The following is a 17,515-nucleotide window of genomic DNA, read 5'->3' on the forward strand; positions in this document are numbered from 1 at the left end:
AAGAGAAAAGTGCTGGGAAGTGCACACCATGTCCCAGGCAGGTTAGGTGCTCAAGGCTGTTCCCTTTCTTTCTTGGATGCCAGTATTGGGGCCTAAGCTTTTGTATTCAAGGGTTACCACCTGAGCCACAGCTCTAATTGTGGCTTTTTTTGCTGGTTCACTACTGGAGAAAAGAGGCTCATAGGCTCTTTCTTGCCCAGGCTGGATCTGAGTCATGATCTTCATAGATCTCAGGCTCCTGAGTGGCTTGGTTTACAGGCGTGAGCCGCTTCATGTGACTTCACGTAAGCCTCCGAGCTCACCTGCATTTTACAGCGGTGAATGCGAGCCCCGGAAGTCTAAGTTATTGGCTCAAGGTACCACTCTGCCGAGCAGCACCCTTGGGTTCTGTGTGGGCCTTCGAGGCTCAGCTCTGAGCCTTGCCGGGCCCACCACCCACACTCACGTCATTGTAGAGCTTGAAGGCCTTCTTCAGGTAGCCAACACGCCCACAGCCACCAATGAGCACCGAGTAGTTGTACTCCAACGGCTGCAGTCTCTCCTCCTTCAGCATCTGCCTCTCAAACAGGTCCAGAGCCATGGCCAGCTAAGGGGAGGGTGGAAATGGACAGGGCAGGGAATCAGGATGGCCTCTAACATGCTCAGCAGAGGAAGGAAGGTGGGGCAGGGAGAGCCAGTACAAAGGTCCTGAGGCCAAGGAAGTGGTAGGGACTGAAACAGCAGCCAAGGTGTCCAGATGGCCACAAGTGGGAGTGGGAGTGGGAGGGGGCTGGAGAGAAATGAGGATGGGGTGGCAGATCTCCCAGGTCCCCTAAGCTACTGTGAAGACCGTGGCTTCTCTTTGCTGCTTGTCTTTTGTTTTGTTTTTCCCTATGCCAGTCTTGGGGCTTCCGTTCAGTTGTCCCTGGATTTTCCATTCAAGGTGAATGCTTTTCCTCTTGACTTTTTGGTGGTTAATTGGAGATAAGAGTTTCACGGGCCTCGCCATCAGGATGGCCAGGCAGTCTAAGGCACTGCGTTCAAGTCGATCTCCCCTGGCGGCAGGGGTTCGAATCCCACTCCTGACAACCTCGCCAGGACCAGGAGTCTGGCCTAGTGGTAAAGTTTTTTGTCGAGCATGCACAAAGACCAGGATTCGATTCCTCCAGTACCACATACATAGAAAAAGCCGGTAGTGGTGCTGTGGCTCAAGTGGTAGAGTGCTTGCTTTGAGGAAAGCCCAAGGATAGTGCTCAGGCTCTGAGTTCAAGCCTCAGGACTGGCAAAATAATAATAATAAAAAAAAGTCTCACAGACTTTTCTGCTCTAGCTGGGTTTGAACCTTGACCCTTAGATCTCAGCCACCTGAGGAGCTAGGATTCCAGGCATGAGCCACTGAAACCAGGCCTTGGTTTATTTCTTAACTTCTCACAAATGGACGGAGGAGCAGGAGAAAGCTTGTGCACACGACACCAGCCTCACGACCAGCCCACCCTCTTCACCCTGGGCTGGCAGCCTCGCCTCAAATGCCACTTTTAAATTATTTTTTGGGTGTCTGTTCTGGGACTTGAACTCCAGGCCTGGCTCTATTTTTGAGCTTTTAACTCAAGCCTGGTGCTCTACCACTATGGCTACATCTCCATTTCTGGCTCTTTATTTTTCTTTGGGGGGGGGTAATTAATTGGAGATAAGACTCTCACAGACCTTCCTCCCCTGGCTTGGGGCCACAATCCTCAGACCTCAGCCTCTTGAGTAGTTAGGTTTACAGTCACAAGCCACTGGAACCTTGCATGAAATGTCATTTTTTAAAGTAAATCCCAAATACTCATAAGATCTTCAGCACATACCTAACACTGAGAAGTTTTAAAATAGAAATGCATTGCCATTATCAATCTTTAAGAAAGTGAAGCTTTTTGTTTTCTTTTTCAGAGCTGGGGACAGAATCCAGGGTCTCGAGTGCACTGGGCAAGGGCTATGTACTGAGCCACGGCCTAGCCAGGAAATAAAATCAACGCCACAGGATACTTTGGTAGTCTGAGAAGATTAACAGGATCTACTTTCTGTGCTGCAAGCAGATGACAAAGGAGATGATACTGATAGAAAGCCAGTGACAAATGTACTTTATAGCTGAAGAGAGCCAAATACAGTGGTAGACACCTATAGTCCCAGCTAGGAAGGAGAAAGAAAAATCATGGTCCAGGTCAGCTTTGGCAAAAACTGTAAGAACCTATTGAAAAATAACCATAGCTGGGCGTGGTGGCTCACACCTGCAATCCTAGCTACTCAGGAGACTGAGATCTGAGGATCAAGGTTCAAAGCCATCCCGGCACAAAAGGACCTGAGACTTTTTTTTTTGGTGGGTCATGGGGCTTGAACTGGGCCTGGGCACTGTCCTAGAGCTCTTTAGCTCAAGGCTACCACTCTACCCCTGGGCCTGGGTGTTGTCCCTGAGCTCTTCAGCTCAAGGCTACCACCCTACCCTTGAGCCAAGCCCCACTTCTTGTTTTTCTAGAGGTTAATTGGGGATAAGAGTTTCAGGTCTTTTTGTGCCTGGGCTGGCTTTGAATCTTGATCCTCTGATCTCAGCCTCCTGAGTAGCTAGGATTACAGGCATGAGCTACCCCCGGCTGGTCCTGAGACTCTTGAGTTATTCAGCTCAAGGCCAGCGACCAGACCACCAGACCGAGTTCAAGCTTCACAACCACAGAAAAAAAGAAAAAAGAAAAAGAAAGAAAGAAAGAAAGAAAAGAGAAATAACCACAGCAAAAGGGCTGGGGATGTGACTCAGGAGTAGAGCACCCGTGTAGCAAACAGAAGCCCTGATTTCAAACCTCACAATATTAACACCAAAGAACAACAACAACCAACAGAGCTGAGGAGGGAAAGGAAAGGCTATGCCTGGGCACTGGAGAGCAGGGTTGTGGGAAGCAGAACTGCAGAAGCTTGGAGTGAGTGAGAGTCAGAGAAAGAGAACAGAGCACAACCCAAGGAAGGCTGACCCAGCAAATGCAACAATGGAATTGCCATTTGGTAGCTGAGATCTGCAGACCACCATTCAAAGCTAGCCTAGGCAGACAATAATCTAAGACATTATTATCTCCCATTAGCCAGCGAAAAGGCAGAAGCTGCACACACACCTCCAGCTTCTACAGGTGGCCGGGGCAGGGATCCGCACAACAGAAACCAAGTTTTAGTCATGCTGGGAGGCTGCTGGTGAGTGAAGACAGGGCATGGTGATTCACGCATGCAATCCCAGCGACTGACCCAGAGGCAGATACTGGGGAGACTGCAAGTGTGAAACCAGCCTGGGGGGCGCGGGAAAGGTGAGATTCCCTTCCATCTCAATGAATAAGCCACGCATAATGGTCCACACCTGTAATCCCAGGTATCCAGGAGGCCAGAGGTAAGAGGAGCATAGTCTAGCCAAAAGCATGAGTCACTATCTGAAAAATCACTAAAGCAAAAAGCGCTGGGGTTGTGGCAGAGCCCCAGCTGAGCAGAGGCCAAGTTCAAATCCTAGTACCACTAACGGGGGGGGGGGGAGGGGGGGGGAGGGGCGGGGGAAGAGAGAAAAAAAGACAGGGAAAGAAAGAAGTCCTGGATCAAATGCTGCTGAGCACCCCAACATTTAGCACTGGGGAGCAGTGAGACATTGAGTCCAGGGAAGCAGGTCCCTTACCTTCCCTTCCTTGACGAGGCGCTTGCACTGGAGGAAGTACCAGTATGGGGTGTTTCTCCGGCCCTGCCATGCTCTGGGCTCTGTCTCCCTTTCCTCATCGTCCTCTACAGCCTGCTCTCTGAGCCTCAAGTTATATAACTCGGCTGTTGACTTCTGGAATATTCTCCGGGAGGAGTATTTGTCAGAGAGAGTTCCAAAGCTTTCTTCCTCCTCTTCGTCCTGAGGGGCAGGGGGGCTGGGCTGGCTGTGTTGGGTGCTCATCTTCCGGCTCCCCTGTCCCAGGGCCATCCAGGACAGGGAGCTGCTGAAGGCCGCTGACACTGGCCGTGCTGGCTGCAGGTTCCTCTGCCATGCCAGCCCCACCCTGCCTCCTGTCCACCACACTCCACGAGGGCTGAGGGACTGGGGGATGGGCAGTCCTGCAGGACGAGGGCCAGCAAAGAGTCGTGCAAGTCTCACAAGATCCATCTCTGGTTCTCCTGTCCCACCTGGGCCTGGAACATTTCAAACAAATCAAGGAAGTTAAGTCAGATTCACAGTCACAAAGGTACTTGGTAGTGGTTATATAAGGCCTGCCAATAATCAATCCTAGCCACCTGAGCCACACCTCTAGCCTAGCTTTCAGGTGGTAATATTTGGAGATGAAGTCTCTAGGAATTTTCTGCTTGAACAAGCCTCTAACTTTGATTGTCACCGCCCTCCCTCCCCCCCCTCCAGAGTTCAGCCACTTGAGTAGCTAAGATTACAAGCTACTGGAGACAGGCAACATAAAAAATGTCTTTAAGGCTGGGCACGAAGGCTCATGCCTATAATTCTAGCTACTCAGAAGGCTGAGATTTGAGGATTGCGGTTCAAACTCAGCCCAGACACTAAAAACCCTAAGATGCTTATCTCCAATTAATCACTACAAAATGGAAAGTGGCACTGAGACTCAAGGGGTAGGGCTGTAGCCTTGAGCTGAAGAGCTTGGGGACAGTGCCCAGGTCCAGGGGTAGGGCAGTAGCCTTGAGCTGAAGAGCGCAGGGACAGCGTCCAGGCCCAGAGTTCAAGCCCCATGACTGACCAAAATAAAAGTCTGGGCTGGGAGTTTGGCCTAGTGGTAGAGTGCTTGCCTAGTATGCACCAAGACCCGGGTTAGATTCCTTGGTGCCACATACATAGAAAAAAGCCAGGAGTGGTGCTGAGGCTTAGGTGGTGGGAGCTCTAGCCTCGAGAAAGCCCAAGGACAGTGTTCAAGTCCTGAGTTCAAGACCAGGACTGACAAAACAAACCAACAAACAGTCTTTTTAAAGGTTTGGATACATTAGAAGGGTTCTGGGGTTGGGAGGTGCTGCTCAGTTGATACGGTGGTAGTCAGTGGGTAAAAGCTTCAGTCAGGTACTGAGTTCAAGTCCCAGTCTTGGACCCCCCCAAAAATAAGTCTCCAGTGTAAAAGCCTCAGAGGTAATGACGGATGAACACACATCAATGACAGGCTGGTGAACAGAGCAACTCTGTAGCACTGTAGTTGTGCACATAGTATGTATGCGTATACGTGGTAAACTAGTCTAATTTCAATGCATTAGGTAACACAAGCCTATGGCAATTTTAGAGTAACGTGCGTGTAGCTGCTGCAGAAACCGTCTCCTGACTTATCATCTATCCTCAACGACTAGCTCCTGCTAACCCATTCTCTTGCCGGGCAGGGAAGGGCCATGCTCAGGTGTGGTTTTTGTTTCTCGGTCGGTTGTGGGGCTTGAACTCTGGGTGCGGGCCGCTGTCCCTGAGCTCTTCAGCTCGAGGCTCCGGTGCCACCCGTCAGGCCACCGCGCCACATCCGGTTTTCCGCTGGTTCCCTGGAGATAAAAAGAGTCTCCTCCTGCCTGGACTTCCGTGTCCCCGGTGGGCTTTTGAACCTGGGTCCTCCCTCGTCAAGATCTCAGCCTCCTGAGTTTGCTAGGAGGCCAGGCGTGAGCCACTCACCGGCGCCTGGCGGGAAATGCTAAGATTTACACAGAAAAAAAGGTTAAAGCCAATCCGGACGAGGCCGCGCTGCCCACCCCTCGGGAGGCTGAAGCAGGCGGCTGGCGCGCGGGAGGCCTGTCTGGCTTTCTCAGTGAGACGCCCCCCGCCCCCGGCGCACCCCGGCTCCTCCGAGTTCAACCCTGAGTCGCCCACCCGCGGCCCCCTCGCCCCGGGTTCCCTCAAGCCCCAAGCGTCAGCCCCGGCCTCACACGGGCCAGTCAGCGCGGCTCGGGACTCACCGGAACGGCGCGGCGCCCCACCGCGTCCCGGCGAGGTCGTCCGGCACTCTGCGCAGGCGCCGCAGGCGAGGCTCGCGCAGGCGCCGTGGCAGTGGCGTCGCGCGCGCGCGCGCTCTCCTGAAGGAAGGTGAGGCATGCGCACCCGGCGGCCACTCGGCTGGCGGCTGGCTACGTCTGGCGACGCAGCCGTAGTCGGCCGCTCGATTGGCTAGGTCTGGGCTGGCGGAAGGCTAAGGCGGGCTTGGTGCGCTCCCGGCATCCCTCGGGCGGCGGCGGCGGCGGCGGCGGCGGCGGGCGCGGCGGAGCAGCACCGAGGGCGGCGGGGCGGCGGCGTGAGGGCGGCCGGAGATCTCAGAGGGCAGCCGGGCCGAGGGGGGCCGCCGCCGCCGCCATGCAGGAGATCATCGCCAGCGTGGACCACATCAAGTTCGACCTGGAGATCGCCGTGGAGCAGCAGCTCGGGGCGCAGCCTCTGCCCTTCCCGGGCATGGACAGTGAGCGCGGCGGGGGGGGGGGGCCCTGGCGGCCGGGCCCGGGACCCCATCTCCTCTTCTGGGGCCCATTGTTCCCTCTGTGGAACTCGAGAGCCCTCCCTCTAACTTTTCCTGGTCTGACCTCTGACCCCCGGGAGGGGGGCGGGCCGTGCTGGATTGGGGACCCCCCCAATGCGGTAAGAAAGTTCTAGGGGACCCCCCCGTCTCCCACCCACCCCCACGCACACGGAGCGCCCTTGTTAAAGCCGGGCCGTTGGAGGGGTCCCCCTGCTGCCTCCCCGCAGGAGGGACCCCCCCACCCCCCCCAAACTCCAACTCGGTTCTTTCCCCAGGATTTGCTCTCCTGGGGACAGGGGGCTTCTCATTCCTAGTCTGGGCCTGGCTCCCTGTACCTCAACTCCTGGTGTTTTGCATGTGGCAGGCAGGCAGGCAGTTGAGGTGGACCCCGAGCCAATGCCCCCTTTTACGTCTCTCCACATGGTGGCTCCCGCCACCCCTCCTCCCCCCCACTCTCATTTGGACTCTCTTAGGTGTGAAGAGAAACCAGCGACTTCCTTCTTTCTTCTTCACTCCATCTGAATGTACTTAAACCCTAATGGGAACCCCCCCACCCCAAAGTCCAGGCTCTTAGAGGGCACTGAGTTCAGTCTGTTGATGGGGAACCTGAGACCCACGGGCCAGAAGGACTTGCTGGGGACCTCCACTGTCTCCCTGCTGTCTCCCTTAACTCCCACCGGGCTGCAGCTGGGGCCCTACTGCCTGTCCATTCCAGCCTCACTTCCCCTCAAGGGATTTTGAACTCAAAATCCTCCTGCCTCAACCGCCTGAGTGCTGGGGTTATAGGCATCCACTACCCCTAACACGCACCTGCTCACCGCCCCACGCCTTTGATCACTTTGTGATTGCACACATTCTGAAACAATTCGGTCTTTTGTTTAGATGGCTCAAGTTTGAGGCCATGAGACAACCCACACTTGGTAGCTCTTTCCCTCCCACCCTTTTCCCACCTGGCACCCCAGGTCCTTGGCCCCACAGGGCTGGGGAGTTTGATGAGGGCTACATATACATGTTCTTTGGAAGGGTTAAGTACATGCTTAGCATGGTTGCTTTCCCAGCTTGGATTTCAGACTTCGTAGACATGTGATTGTGTTCAGTATGCAGAGCTGGTTTGTGATTGTGTTTAGTATGCAATTTCGGATTTGTGATTCTGTTCAGTATACACTGCTTGTTCGAAATTGGGTTCGTGTCTGTTCCTCATTGACCCTTTGTTTTATTCTCTCTTTGGTATGAGAACTGTCCGATTGGCCCTTTGGCATGTTCTAATGTCAGCCTCAGGATCAAATTTCTGACTAGGGAATGATGTACCTTAACCTCAGAAAGGAATGATTTTTTTTATTGTGATTAATAGAAGGGTTATATTATATTCACCAGATAGAAGGTGCATAACTTCACAAAAAGGAGTGATTTAAAAAAAAATTATTATAATGCTGGGAGTGGAACCCAGAACCTTGCACATGCTAGACAAGCACTCTACCATTAGTTACATTCCTAGCCCAGAAATATTCCTTTTTCTTGTTGTTCAAGACAAGTTGGCAAGTGTGTGAGTGGGTGTGTGTTTTATTTTCTGTGGTACTGGAGGTTGAGCCCAGGCCTCCCACACAAGCGTGCTCTCTTCCTCGGAGCTGCCTCCCTGGCTTAAGGACAGTTGGTTCTAGAAGCTGTCATCAGGGAATCCTGGGACCCATCAACTTCAGGGCACTGCCTCTGCGGTCTTGCTTCTGTCACCAGAACCAGCTCCACCCGTGTGGATGATGCTCTTTCTAATTACATGTGTCTGGGGCCTAATAAGAGCCGGCCTGCTTCTGGAGCTCCTCTTGGCCTCATCCAGGTGGTTGGGCGTCTCTAGGGCACCTGCCTTCTCCCTCCTGGAATCTGGTTCCAAAGGGCCAATTCCACTGTTGGTATTTCCTGTAAGCTTAATTCCATCCCTCTGCCTCTGCTAAATGAAGACTCCTTGAATTAGCCCTCCTAAGAGATCTGAGCTGGGGGTAATTAACTTAGTTCTGCGATGTTGTATTACCCACCTATTCCTCTGTGTGTGTGTATTTTAGTGGGTAATGTAGGGTTTAAACGCTGGGTAGCATGGCCCAGTCCTTTACTTTTGGTCTGTTTTCACATAAGGTCTTGCTTTTGCTTAGACTAGCACCTGACTGATCTTCTACCCCTGCTTCTTGATAGCTGGGATTACAAGTATAATCAGAAAGCTCAGAATAATGGTTTCAGTGTACATGTCTCATTTTGAAAGGCATGGCCTAAACAAGTGGGTTTTAGCTGGCTTGGTTGGGGTTTGCATTGTTTATATACTTTCCTGTGCAGCTGCTCAAACACCAGCAGTATTTATCCCCTTTTCCCCCACTGTCTATATCTGTCACTTGACAGTAGTGGCTCCTGGCTTTGGCTAATGCTGTTGCCTTTTCTCCTTTCTCCAGAGTCTGGGGCTGCTGTCTGCGAATTCTTTTTGAAAGCTGCCTGTGGCAAAGGTAAGACCCCTACCACTGGCTGAGCTGGAGGCCACCAGATCTCTGGGGCTACCATTGCCTTCTGCAGACAAGTGAGGTGAATGAAGCTGTGATTGGGTATTTTGTCCCAGCCCTAAGTCCAGGACTGAGCCTGTCTCAGGGATGTTTCCTTGTGAGGTGGATAGACACATCCCTCGCCACCCCCCAATATGCATCCTTTCAGGAACTTTCTCATGGTTCCAGAGTTCGTGTGTGGCTAAGCTCAGTGTCTAAATCGATGCCTCTCTGCTGGCAGAGTATGCAAGGATTTACTGCTCTGTGTGGTATCGTAGCTAAGGTTTCTTCTTGACTTTTTCACTAAGTCCAACAAGCCATGTGAAGCTGGACAAATCCATTAGCTCCTTAAGAGAATCTTAAAGGCCGTGTATGGATCTGGGCATCTTGCTTCATTTGGGGAAACAAAGTCAGAAGCATGAATTGGAATCTGTAGCAAGGGGATGGCTCCATGGTCCCAGGCAGCTCCTTATGTTGTGTCATTCCCCTGCTGGCTCCTGGTCTCACTGCCAGATTTGCTCAGTTACCCTGCCCTGTGCCAGCCCCTTTCTGTGACAAGCCATCCTAACACAGGATGCCATAGCTTTCTGCTAGTCTGGTAGCCAGTAGCCACAGGCGTAGTATAGAAATTGGAAGAATTCTCAGTCTAGTTCCTCAAGTACCACACAGCCACGTGTGATGAGTGGCAGCCACGGGGAGACTTCTTAACAGAGCTGTCTTGGTCTTTCTCAGTCGCGGCTTCATTCTGGTCCACAAGGCCAGCAGTTAGACATCTGCCATCCCCACAGGACAGTGTTACCCCACCTCAGCCGGGTAGATCTGGCTCTGGGACTCCGCTACCTATGTGCACATATAATTCCTTCAGTTATGAAGCTGCTTGTAATCCTGACACTTTTTAAAAATAGATTTATTTTTTTATGTGGGTGTCATGGGGCTTGAACTCTGGGCCTGGGCACTGTCCCTGAGCTCTTCAGCTCAAGGCTACTGCTCTACCCCTGGATCCACAGCACCACTTCCCCTTTTCTAATGATTAATTGGAGATAAGAGTCTCAAGGTCTTCAGTACCCAGGCTGGCTTTGAACCTCAATCCTCAGATCTCAGCCTCTTGAGTAGGTAGGAGGTGTGAGCATTGACACTTTTTTTTAAAGACTCTTGATACAAATCTCACTATGTCCTTAACTGGCCATCTTCTTGTGCTGGAATTACAGGCATGCACCACCCTACCTGACATCTGTGCTGGTGGTTGTCTTTCTCCTTCAGGGTTCCCTAAACCCTAGTCTTTAATAATTAATGATCCTACAGTTTTTCATGCCTGTATACCACTGGAACTGTACTTGAATTAAATTAACAAGTTACTCTCCCACCCCACTTCAGGCTTGTTTTGTTTCTATCTTCCAGTGATATCTCCAAAATCCTGATTGGATGCCTAAATACCTTCAAATGCATAGCTATGTGAACTGCACCGTGACTTTCCTATCAGGGCACCTCATCCACCATCCAGCACGTGCCATTTGCTGTGCGGGGTTAAGGTGCCCTGCCCCCCTCAGGCCTTCCCCCCTGCCCGCCTCTCCTCACAGCCTTGCCCTTCCTTACTAGGGGGCATGTGCCCGTTCCGCCACATCAGCGGTGAGAAGACGGTGGTGTGCAAGCACTGGCTGCGGGGGCTGTGCAAGAAAGGGGACCAATGTGAGTTCTTACACGAGTATGACATGACCAAGATGCCTGAGTGCTACTTCTACTCCAAGTTCGGTAAGCCCCATGGAACCCTGGGAGTCTGCCAAGAGCTGACGCAGAGAATGCGTCCAAACTCCTCTTCCAACTCCGGCAGAGCCTGGCAGCCTAAACTAGCTCTTGCGTGAGAGGATGATGGGATTCTCTGGTAATCCCAGATAGCTTGATAGTGTTCTGGGATTTGGGGACCCCGAGACTAAGAAGGGTTTTGCAGTGAGGTGTGAAGTATGTGGCTAGTATAGATGTCAGCCTTATCCCAGAAGTCTGTTTCCTTCTCCCTCCACTGGTTGCTGATTGCCCAGGCCTGAGGGGGTTCCTTCTCCTTGCTGTCAGACCTCACAATAGTGGAGGCGGTAGGGGACTGACTTGTGGTGGCAGCGAGCCCCACTCTTCACCCAGAAGGGAAGATAGCCTTCATGCCTGATTGAAGAGCATGGATCCGTTGTCTTGGACAGCCTGAATACAGGATTCAGAGACAAGGGTGGTATGGATTTTGGAGCCTCGGGAAGAAGCTCAATCAGAGCAAAGGCTAGCATTGACCCTGGGACGGCCAGCTCCATGCCCTGAAGAGAACCAGGCTGGTCAGAAGCCTGCGGGAAGCTGTGCGATGGATAAGCTGGCATGTGTGAGATCAGCTTTGTGTTCCTAACGATGTTAATTATTTCAGCGATCTAGCAAGCTTAGCTGCTGGCTTATTAATGGTGCTTGTGGTTTGTTTGGTCAGCAAACAGAGACAGGATTTGGCCTTCCTGGCTCTTCACACCTTCAAGATCTCCCCATCAGCCACAGTGGACCTGCTCCCTAACACTCACAGGGCAAGCCTGGGGTCCCTCCTTCCTGCTGGCAGTTCCTGTGTCTTTGGGGTCCTTTTGCTTGCGTGTCCCCTGCAGGCTCCATGTCTGCGGGTCACTGGGGCCATAGGCTTGCGTTGAGGATCATCTTCTAAGCACCAAGGGGACACCGCTCTTGTGTCCTGTGGAGCTCTTGCGCTAGTGACCCAGGGGCGGGCAGCAGTAATGCAGTGGGACAGGTAAATGGCTCTTGGAAAGTTCGTGGGAGGGAATGAGCAGTGGCGATGCCCATGGTAGCACTGACTTCCGGCAGAGGGGTCTGAGAAGACTTGTGGGGACAGGAGCCAGGAGGCCGAGAGGGCCCGTGCTGCTCTGGGAGCCCACACATCTGGTCTCCTCCAGGGGAATGCAGCAACAAGGAGTGCCCCTTCCTGCACATTGACCCCGAGTCCAAGATCAAGGACTGCCCTTGGTACGACCGTGGCTTCTGCAAGCATGGTAGGTGCTGGGAGCTGGGCCCTCGGGGAGCCCTCGGCTGCTCCTCCAGACAGTAACCCCACCTGTCTCAGCATGACTGACCTTCTGTGGCTGAGGCTTTTTTTTTTTTTTTTAATCCAACAAAGCCCAGGATGATCTTGAACATTCTCCTCCGCCTGGGATTCTGGGATTGTAGCCATTCACCACCATGCCCAGCTGTGAGGCCATCCATACCTGGTTCTCTCAGGCTCCCAGTGGGGCAGGGGCGGCATTCTCATCTGTACTTTTGATGAGGCTGGCAGAGGACGTCTTGCCTGCTGTCCTCCACATATAAGCAGGCCTCTAGTGCAGTGGGAAGGGTGCTGGTCTTTCTCGAGGTGAAGGAGGCATCTGGGGCCATGCCCTGGCCCTCTGCACCCTGGCTGTCTTGACAGCAGGGAGTTCTCCAACAGAGGGGACATCTGAGTGACTCAGACGCTGGGCTCTGCAGGTCCCCTGTGCAGGCACCGGCACACGCGGAGAGTCATCTGCGTGAATTACCTCGTGGGATTCTGCCCGGAAGGACCATCGTGTAAATTCATGCAGTGAGTACTCTCCCCCCAGTGCTTCTGGGTGCAGCTGGTCCTTGAGTGGCTTCCGACCCTGAGGCTGGTTGGGACAGGAGATGATAGAGCCAGCCATGCTCAGGGTTACTGCTCCTCCCAGAACCCAGTGGCAGCTCTGTCCAGACCAGTCTTGCCATGGGCCATCTTTGGACCTGGAAGACTTTGGGCCTATTTGGAGGTTTAGAGGCCAATTGGGTTCCAAGTGGTGTGGGGCCACCCCCAGGGGACGAAGCTTCTGTGCACACAGCCCCTCCTGCACGGCAGGCAAGACCCCTCTGCCAGTTCTGGGGTGGCCCTGCGGGCTGTCCTCTTCTTCCTGTAGCTCCTGCAGCTCCCAGTGGCACATGGCTGAGTGCCAGCCCCACCTGGTGCCCTGTGCTTTAAGCCACTTTTGCTTACACAGAGGTTGGGTGTGGTTCACTTCCCCACATCCCCTGGCCTGTCCCTCTCATGCCCTCTTTTCATTCTCATCCCCTCTGGTGATGACCAGCCCTCGGTTCGAACTGCCCATGGGAACCACTGAACAGCCCCCCTTGCCGCAGCAGACGCAGCCTCCGGCAAAGGTACCGTGCCACAGGATTATGCATCTGCCTCTGACCCAGCTGCAGGCTGGTAGAGGAAGAGGTGGGGAGGGGGAAGCGTCAGAGCAGAACAGTTCACGTGGCCTGTGGAAGTAGGGGCATCTGCTAGGACAGAAGGCCTACAAGGCTCTGTCTATCTGTGTGGGCATGGAGAGGGGTCACCACGTCTGCCTGGAGAGCTGGGCAGGGGCAAACAGGAAAACTGGAGTCCACAGGAAGGGACTTGCCAGAGGGGAGGGTGCCTGCACCAGGAGCGCAGGACTGTGCCATTGCTCTCTGGCCAGACCCATCACTGCTGTAGTTTTCTAGACTATTCCATGGTGCTGCTGGTCTATCGACTTAGAACGAGGAAAGAAGGAAAAAGATACAGAAAGCAACCCTCATACCAACACCATGCTTTGGTTATGGGAGTAGGGATGGTTAGGCCCACAAGAGGGCAGGCAGGGCCTCCAGCAAACCCCCAACCAGTGAACTGGCCTGCCCATTGTGAAACCTAACTTCCTACCTGGATGGCCTAAGCCCGTTGCCAAAGTCCACTCAGGCCTCTTCAGCACCCCCCACCCACCCTCCGCAGCTGGCAGTGCCACACCAGTCAAACTTCCAGGGGAAAGCCAGGACTTGGTAGCACAGGTGTTGCATATCCAGGGCTGGAGCCCCATCCCTGTGTCACACTGACTCCCTAGAGGAGGGCCCTGTCAGCCCCTAGAACGCAGGTCAGAGGGTCAGGCTCCAACTGTTTTTCTGTGACTGTTGCTCGCCGTGTAGGCTGCTAAACATCTGGCTGAACCAAGCGTTCATCCTGACGTGAAGCTAGAACCTCAGAAACAAAAGTAAGGCCTGATCATGCCCTCGCCCCACTGCCCCAGAGACCTCCTCTTGTCTTTGGTGTTTTCTTTTCTTTTCTTTTTCGTTTTTGTGTGTCTGCATGGTGTTTTCGGGCAGCGGCTACTGCCATCATCATCAGAAGTTTCTTTACTGCTCGCTCTCTAGAGCCGGGCCATTGCAGAGCCCTCTTCCTGCTGGTTGTGCGGGAACAATCCCGCCCTCTTTTTTTCTGTCCCCATGGTAGTCTTTGTGCACGTGTTTTCCGCAGTAAAACCGTGTTGTGTAACTTTTTCCAGCAAAGTAACAATCCGCCATTACAAAGGTCGTCCTCCCTGATCCAGTTAACGAGTCAGAACTCTTCTCCCAATCAGCAGAGAGCCCCACAGGTCATCGGGGTCATGCAGAGTCAGAACAGCAGTGCAGGCAACCGGGGACCCCGGCCGCTGGAGCAGGTCACCTGTTATAAGGTGAGTCTTGGGATTGGGGAGGGGTGGGGGCCTCTCTCCAGTCAGCAGCCACTCTCACTCCCTGCATTTGATCCCTTTTGAAATTGAAACATTGCTTTTGCTGAATGCAAGAGTCAAGGAGGGGTCGGGCGTGGTGGCACATGTCTGTCATCCTAGTTACTCAGGAGGTTGAGAGCTGAGGATCAAGGTTCAAAGACAGCCCAGGGCACAGAACAGGAAGTCGGGCTTGGCTCAAGGGTAGGTCGGCAGCCTTGAGCTGAAGAGCTCAGGGATAGTGCCCAGGCCCAGAGTTCAAGCCCCATAACCAACCTCCCCCCAGCCCCCCGAAAAAAAGGAGGCCACTAGGACTGCATAGAGCCCCACAGCACACCAGGGCAAGGTGGAGCAAGGGAGCAGTAGTGCCTTGAAGCTTGTCGCTAGAAGCGGGGACAGCCTTGGGCCTGCACTGGGAAGAACTGCAATAGGAAAGAACATATAAAATGGGATGCTTGGGAAAAGCAAATCGAAACCTTCGAAGGATCTTGCCTGGAGCGCCAGCAATTGGTTAGCATGCACTAGGTTAGTTAGTATTTATAAGGAACTTGTCTTTTTCATTCCTCACTCTGAGTGGAAAGGAAAAGATTTGCAGGATTTGTGATTTACAAATTAACTACCTGTGTTCACACCTCTGATGAGAGCTGAAGTCCTGCACGGGGTTTTCTTTTTCTTTTTTGAGCTGATCTTAAGGCTTGAACTCAGGGCCTGGGAACTGTCCAACTCCAACTAAACAACTCTGCTGTATCACTTTAAGCCACAGGGTCGTTTCTGGCTTTTTGGTAATTGGAGATAAAGGGTCCCACGGGTGTTCCTGTCCAGCTCTCAACTCTGAGTAGCTAGGATTATAGGTGTGAGTCACTGGTGCCCAGCCACCAGTGAGTGGGTTTTCTAACCTGCCTGCCCCCCGCTGCCCCACAGAAGTATCTCCACATTCTCTGAGGGGGTATGTGTGCAACCATGCCACACAGACTGCACAAACCACTGGAGGAGTGAGCAGAATGCCAGCAAAAGAACTAAACTCACAAAGACTGCAAATTTGGGAATTCTTTAACAAAGCACAAGGTTGCTACATAACTAAAAACTGAACACATAATTGGGGGGTATGGCTTGGTGGTAGAGTCATGCTTGAAGCCCTGGGCTCGATTCCTCAGTACCACATAAACAGAAAAAACAAGTGGCAGTGTGGCTCAAGTGATACAGTGCTAGTCTTGAGCAAAAGAAAAGCTCATAGAAGTGCCCAGGCCTTGAGTTCAAGCCCCAGGACCCACAGGAAACAAAAGACAAGAATCCGAACACCATCAGTCACGGCCTTCTAAACCAGTCTCCTCTCCCCAGGGAGCTTCAAGCCTCCTGTGGTGAACTGCTCATCTTAATATCAAAAGAGCATGCTTATAATCCTAGCACTTGGGAGGGTCATGAGTTTGAGGCCAGTCTGCTCCACAAGTAGATTTGTTTTTGTTATTGTTGTTTTTTCCAGTCCTGGGGCTTAAAAATCAGGGCCTGAGCACTGTCCTTGGGCTTTCTCAAGGCTAGAGCTCTACCACTTGAGCCTCAGCACCACTTCCAGCTTTTTTTTCCATGTATGTGGTACAGAGGACTTGAACCCAGGGCTTCATGCATGCTAGGCAAACCACTAGGCCAAACTTCCAGCCCCTACAAGTAGATTTATATATCAACATCCATAGAGTTCCTTCTGTGTCGTTAGGCACAGGAAATCTAATCTTCAGTTTCTAATGGCTGCACAATCTCAACTTTTACCAGTTTTCTATCAACAGTTTAGCTCCTAGTGACAATATAACTGCCACTTGGACACCTTAGTTCTTGTCTGTAGCCATCCACCTCCGTGCCTTATAGGGACAGTGTGGAGCCAAAGGGTGCATGCTGAACCTGTGTGCACAAGGTGCCCTCAGGAGCAATGGGACCCCAGGGCTCTGACTCAGCAGCCAGGCAGTCCTCTGGTTTGCTCCTGCTGTCCAGCTGTCTAAAGACATGGAAAGGAAAGGTGTATATGGCTTTGGGGCAGGCAATCTAAAGCCTGAGTAATGTGAGGAGCGGGTCAGGTGGGTAGCGACAGCAGGGAACCATCAAGGAAGTACGTTTGGGGTGGGGGGGTGGATAATGGGAATCTGGTGTCAGGGAAGAGTGTAGAGCTGGGAACCCCAGCTACCTCCAACCCTATGCCATTTGCCTCCTTAAAATGATCTCATTTGGAGGTGTCACAAGAGCAGGAGGTACAGAAAAGCCAGGATAGTTATTCAGTTCAAGTCATACATCGGATCACGCCACAAGCTCTCTTCATGGCTAACCATTGCCTATCTCTCCCCTGTGAGCCAGACCTCATCCAGGGGTAGCCTAGATATGGGGAAAGGCCAGAGGTAACCCTCAGGTGCAGCTTACCCTCCTCATCCCCAGCAGTGGCCCGGACGGCCAGAGCCTGGTGGCTTCCCTCACATTGCTCCCTGTCTCTCCAGGGAGCTCTAGGCATTGGCTGAGAGGTAAGTGGTCTTTGTACAGAGGGTCTCTGTCCTGGCCCCCGCTGTGAAGGCCATCCTGGGCAGTGAGGCCGCTCTGGGTCCCACTCTCCCTTCCACTTGCCAATTAGCTCCCTGTGGTTTCTTCCTCCTGGAACTGTCTCGTGTCTTCAAGGAATTGTGCCAATATTTTCAGTCTTCCCCTGGCTGGTATTTGGTGGGCAGCCTTAGTTGGAATTGCATTTGAAAAAATCTGTTGTTTTGTCTCTTCTTCCTCTTCTGCTATTCCCAGTGTGGTGAAAAAGGACACTATGCCAACAGATGCACCAAAGGGCACTTGGCCTTTCTCAGTGGACAGTGACAGCAGCTGGAGCCAGCTCAGAGCAGCCCGGGGGCCGCACTGGGGTGTGCACTTGACTACTGGATGTAGTGGTGGGACTCTGGTCGAGCCTGCAGGCACGTGTGCAGGGCCACAGAGGAGCCCTCTGTTAGTCTTTGCTGCAATTTAAGGGACATTTGCTTCAGCTGTGGCACCCAGGTGGCCACTATGTTTGCGTGGATAC

The 17,515-nt window shown here is 52.9% G+C and overlaps 2 protein-coding genes across 7 annotated transcripts in view; one reads left to right on the plus strand and one right to left on the minus strand.

Annotated features, from left to right (window-relative positions):
* Ptcd1 (pentatricopeptide repeat domain 1) overlaps window positions 1–17,515 on the minus strand; it is a 31,193-nt gene that overhangs the window by 5,301 nt on the left and 8,377 nt on the right. The window contains exons 1-4 of one of the 4 annotated variants that reach the window (XM_090324239.1): window positions 5,902–5,943; window positions 5,325–5,639; window positions 3,659–4,152; window positions 446–586 (exon numbers count right to left, since the gene is read on the minus strand). In XM_090324239.1, the coding sequence (XP_090180365.1) occupies window positions 446–586; window positions 3,659–4,152; window positions 5,325–5,328 (639 nt within the window). In that variant the 5' untranslated portion in view covers window positions 5,329–5,639; window positions 5,902–5,943. Of the gene's footprint in view, window positions 1–445; window positions 587–3,658; window positions 4,153–5,324; window positions 5,640–5,901; window positions 5,945–17,515 lie in introns of those variants that run through there. The other 3 variants (XM_090324241.1, XM_090324240.1, XM_090324243.1) reach the window with 3 other exon arrangements.
* On the plus strand, window positions 6,215–17,412 carry Cpsf4 (cleavage and polyadenylation specific factor 4). Of its 3 annotated transcripts, none has more exons than XM_090324291.1 (8): window positions 6,215–6,395; window positions 8,885–8,935; window positions 10,565–10,717; window positions 11,893–11,988; window positions 12,458–12,551; window positions 13,063–13,135; window positions 14,275–14,445; window positions 17,245–17,412. In XM_090324291.1, exons 1-8 carry the CDS (start codon window positions 6,293–6,295, stop codon window positions 17,311–17,313), a joined length of 810 nt encoding a protein of 269 aa, XP_090180417.1. In that variant the 5' UTR covers window positions 6,215–6,292; the 3' UTR covers window positions 17,314–17,412. The 3 variants fall into 3 exon arrangements, with proteins under 3 accessions (XP_090180417.1, XP_090180418.1, XP_090180419.1); XM_090324292.1 differs by having other exon boundaries at window positions 14,350–14,445; XM_090324293.1 differs by having other exon boundaries at window positions 14,353–14,445.

This window comes from Megascapheus bottae, chromosome 34 (genome assembly GCF_031878675.1).
Source record: "Megascapheus bottae isolate mThoBot1 chromosome 34, mThoBot2.hap1, whole genome shotgun sequence".
Taxonomy (NCBI): domain Eukaryota; kingdom Metazoa; phylum Chordata; class Mammalia; order Rodentia; family Geomyidae; genus Megascapheus; species Megascapheus bottae.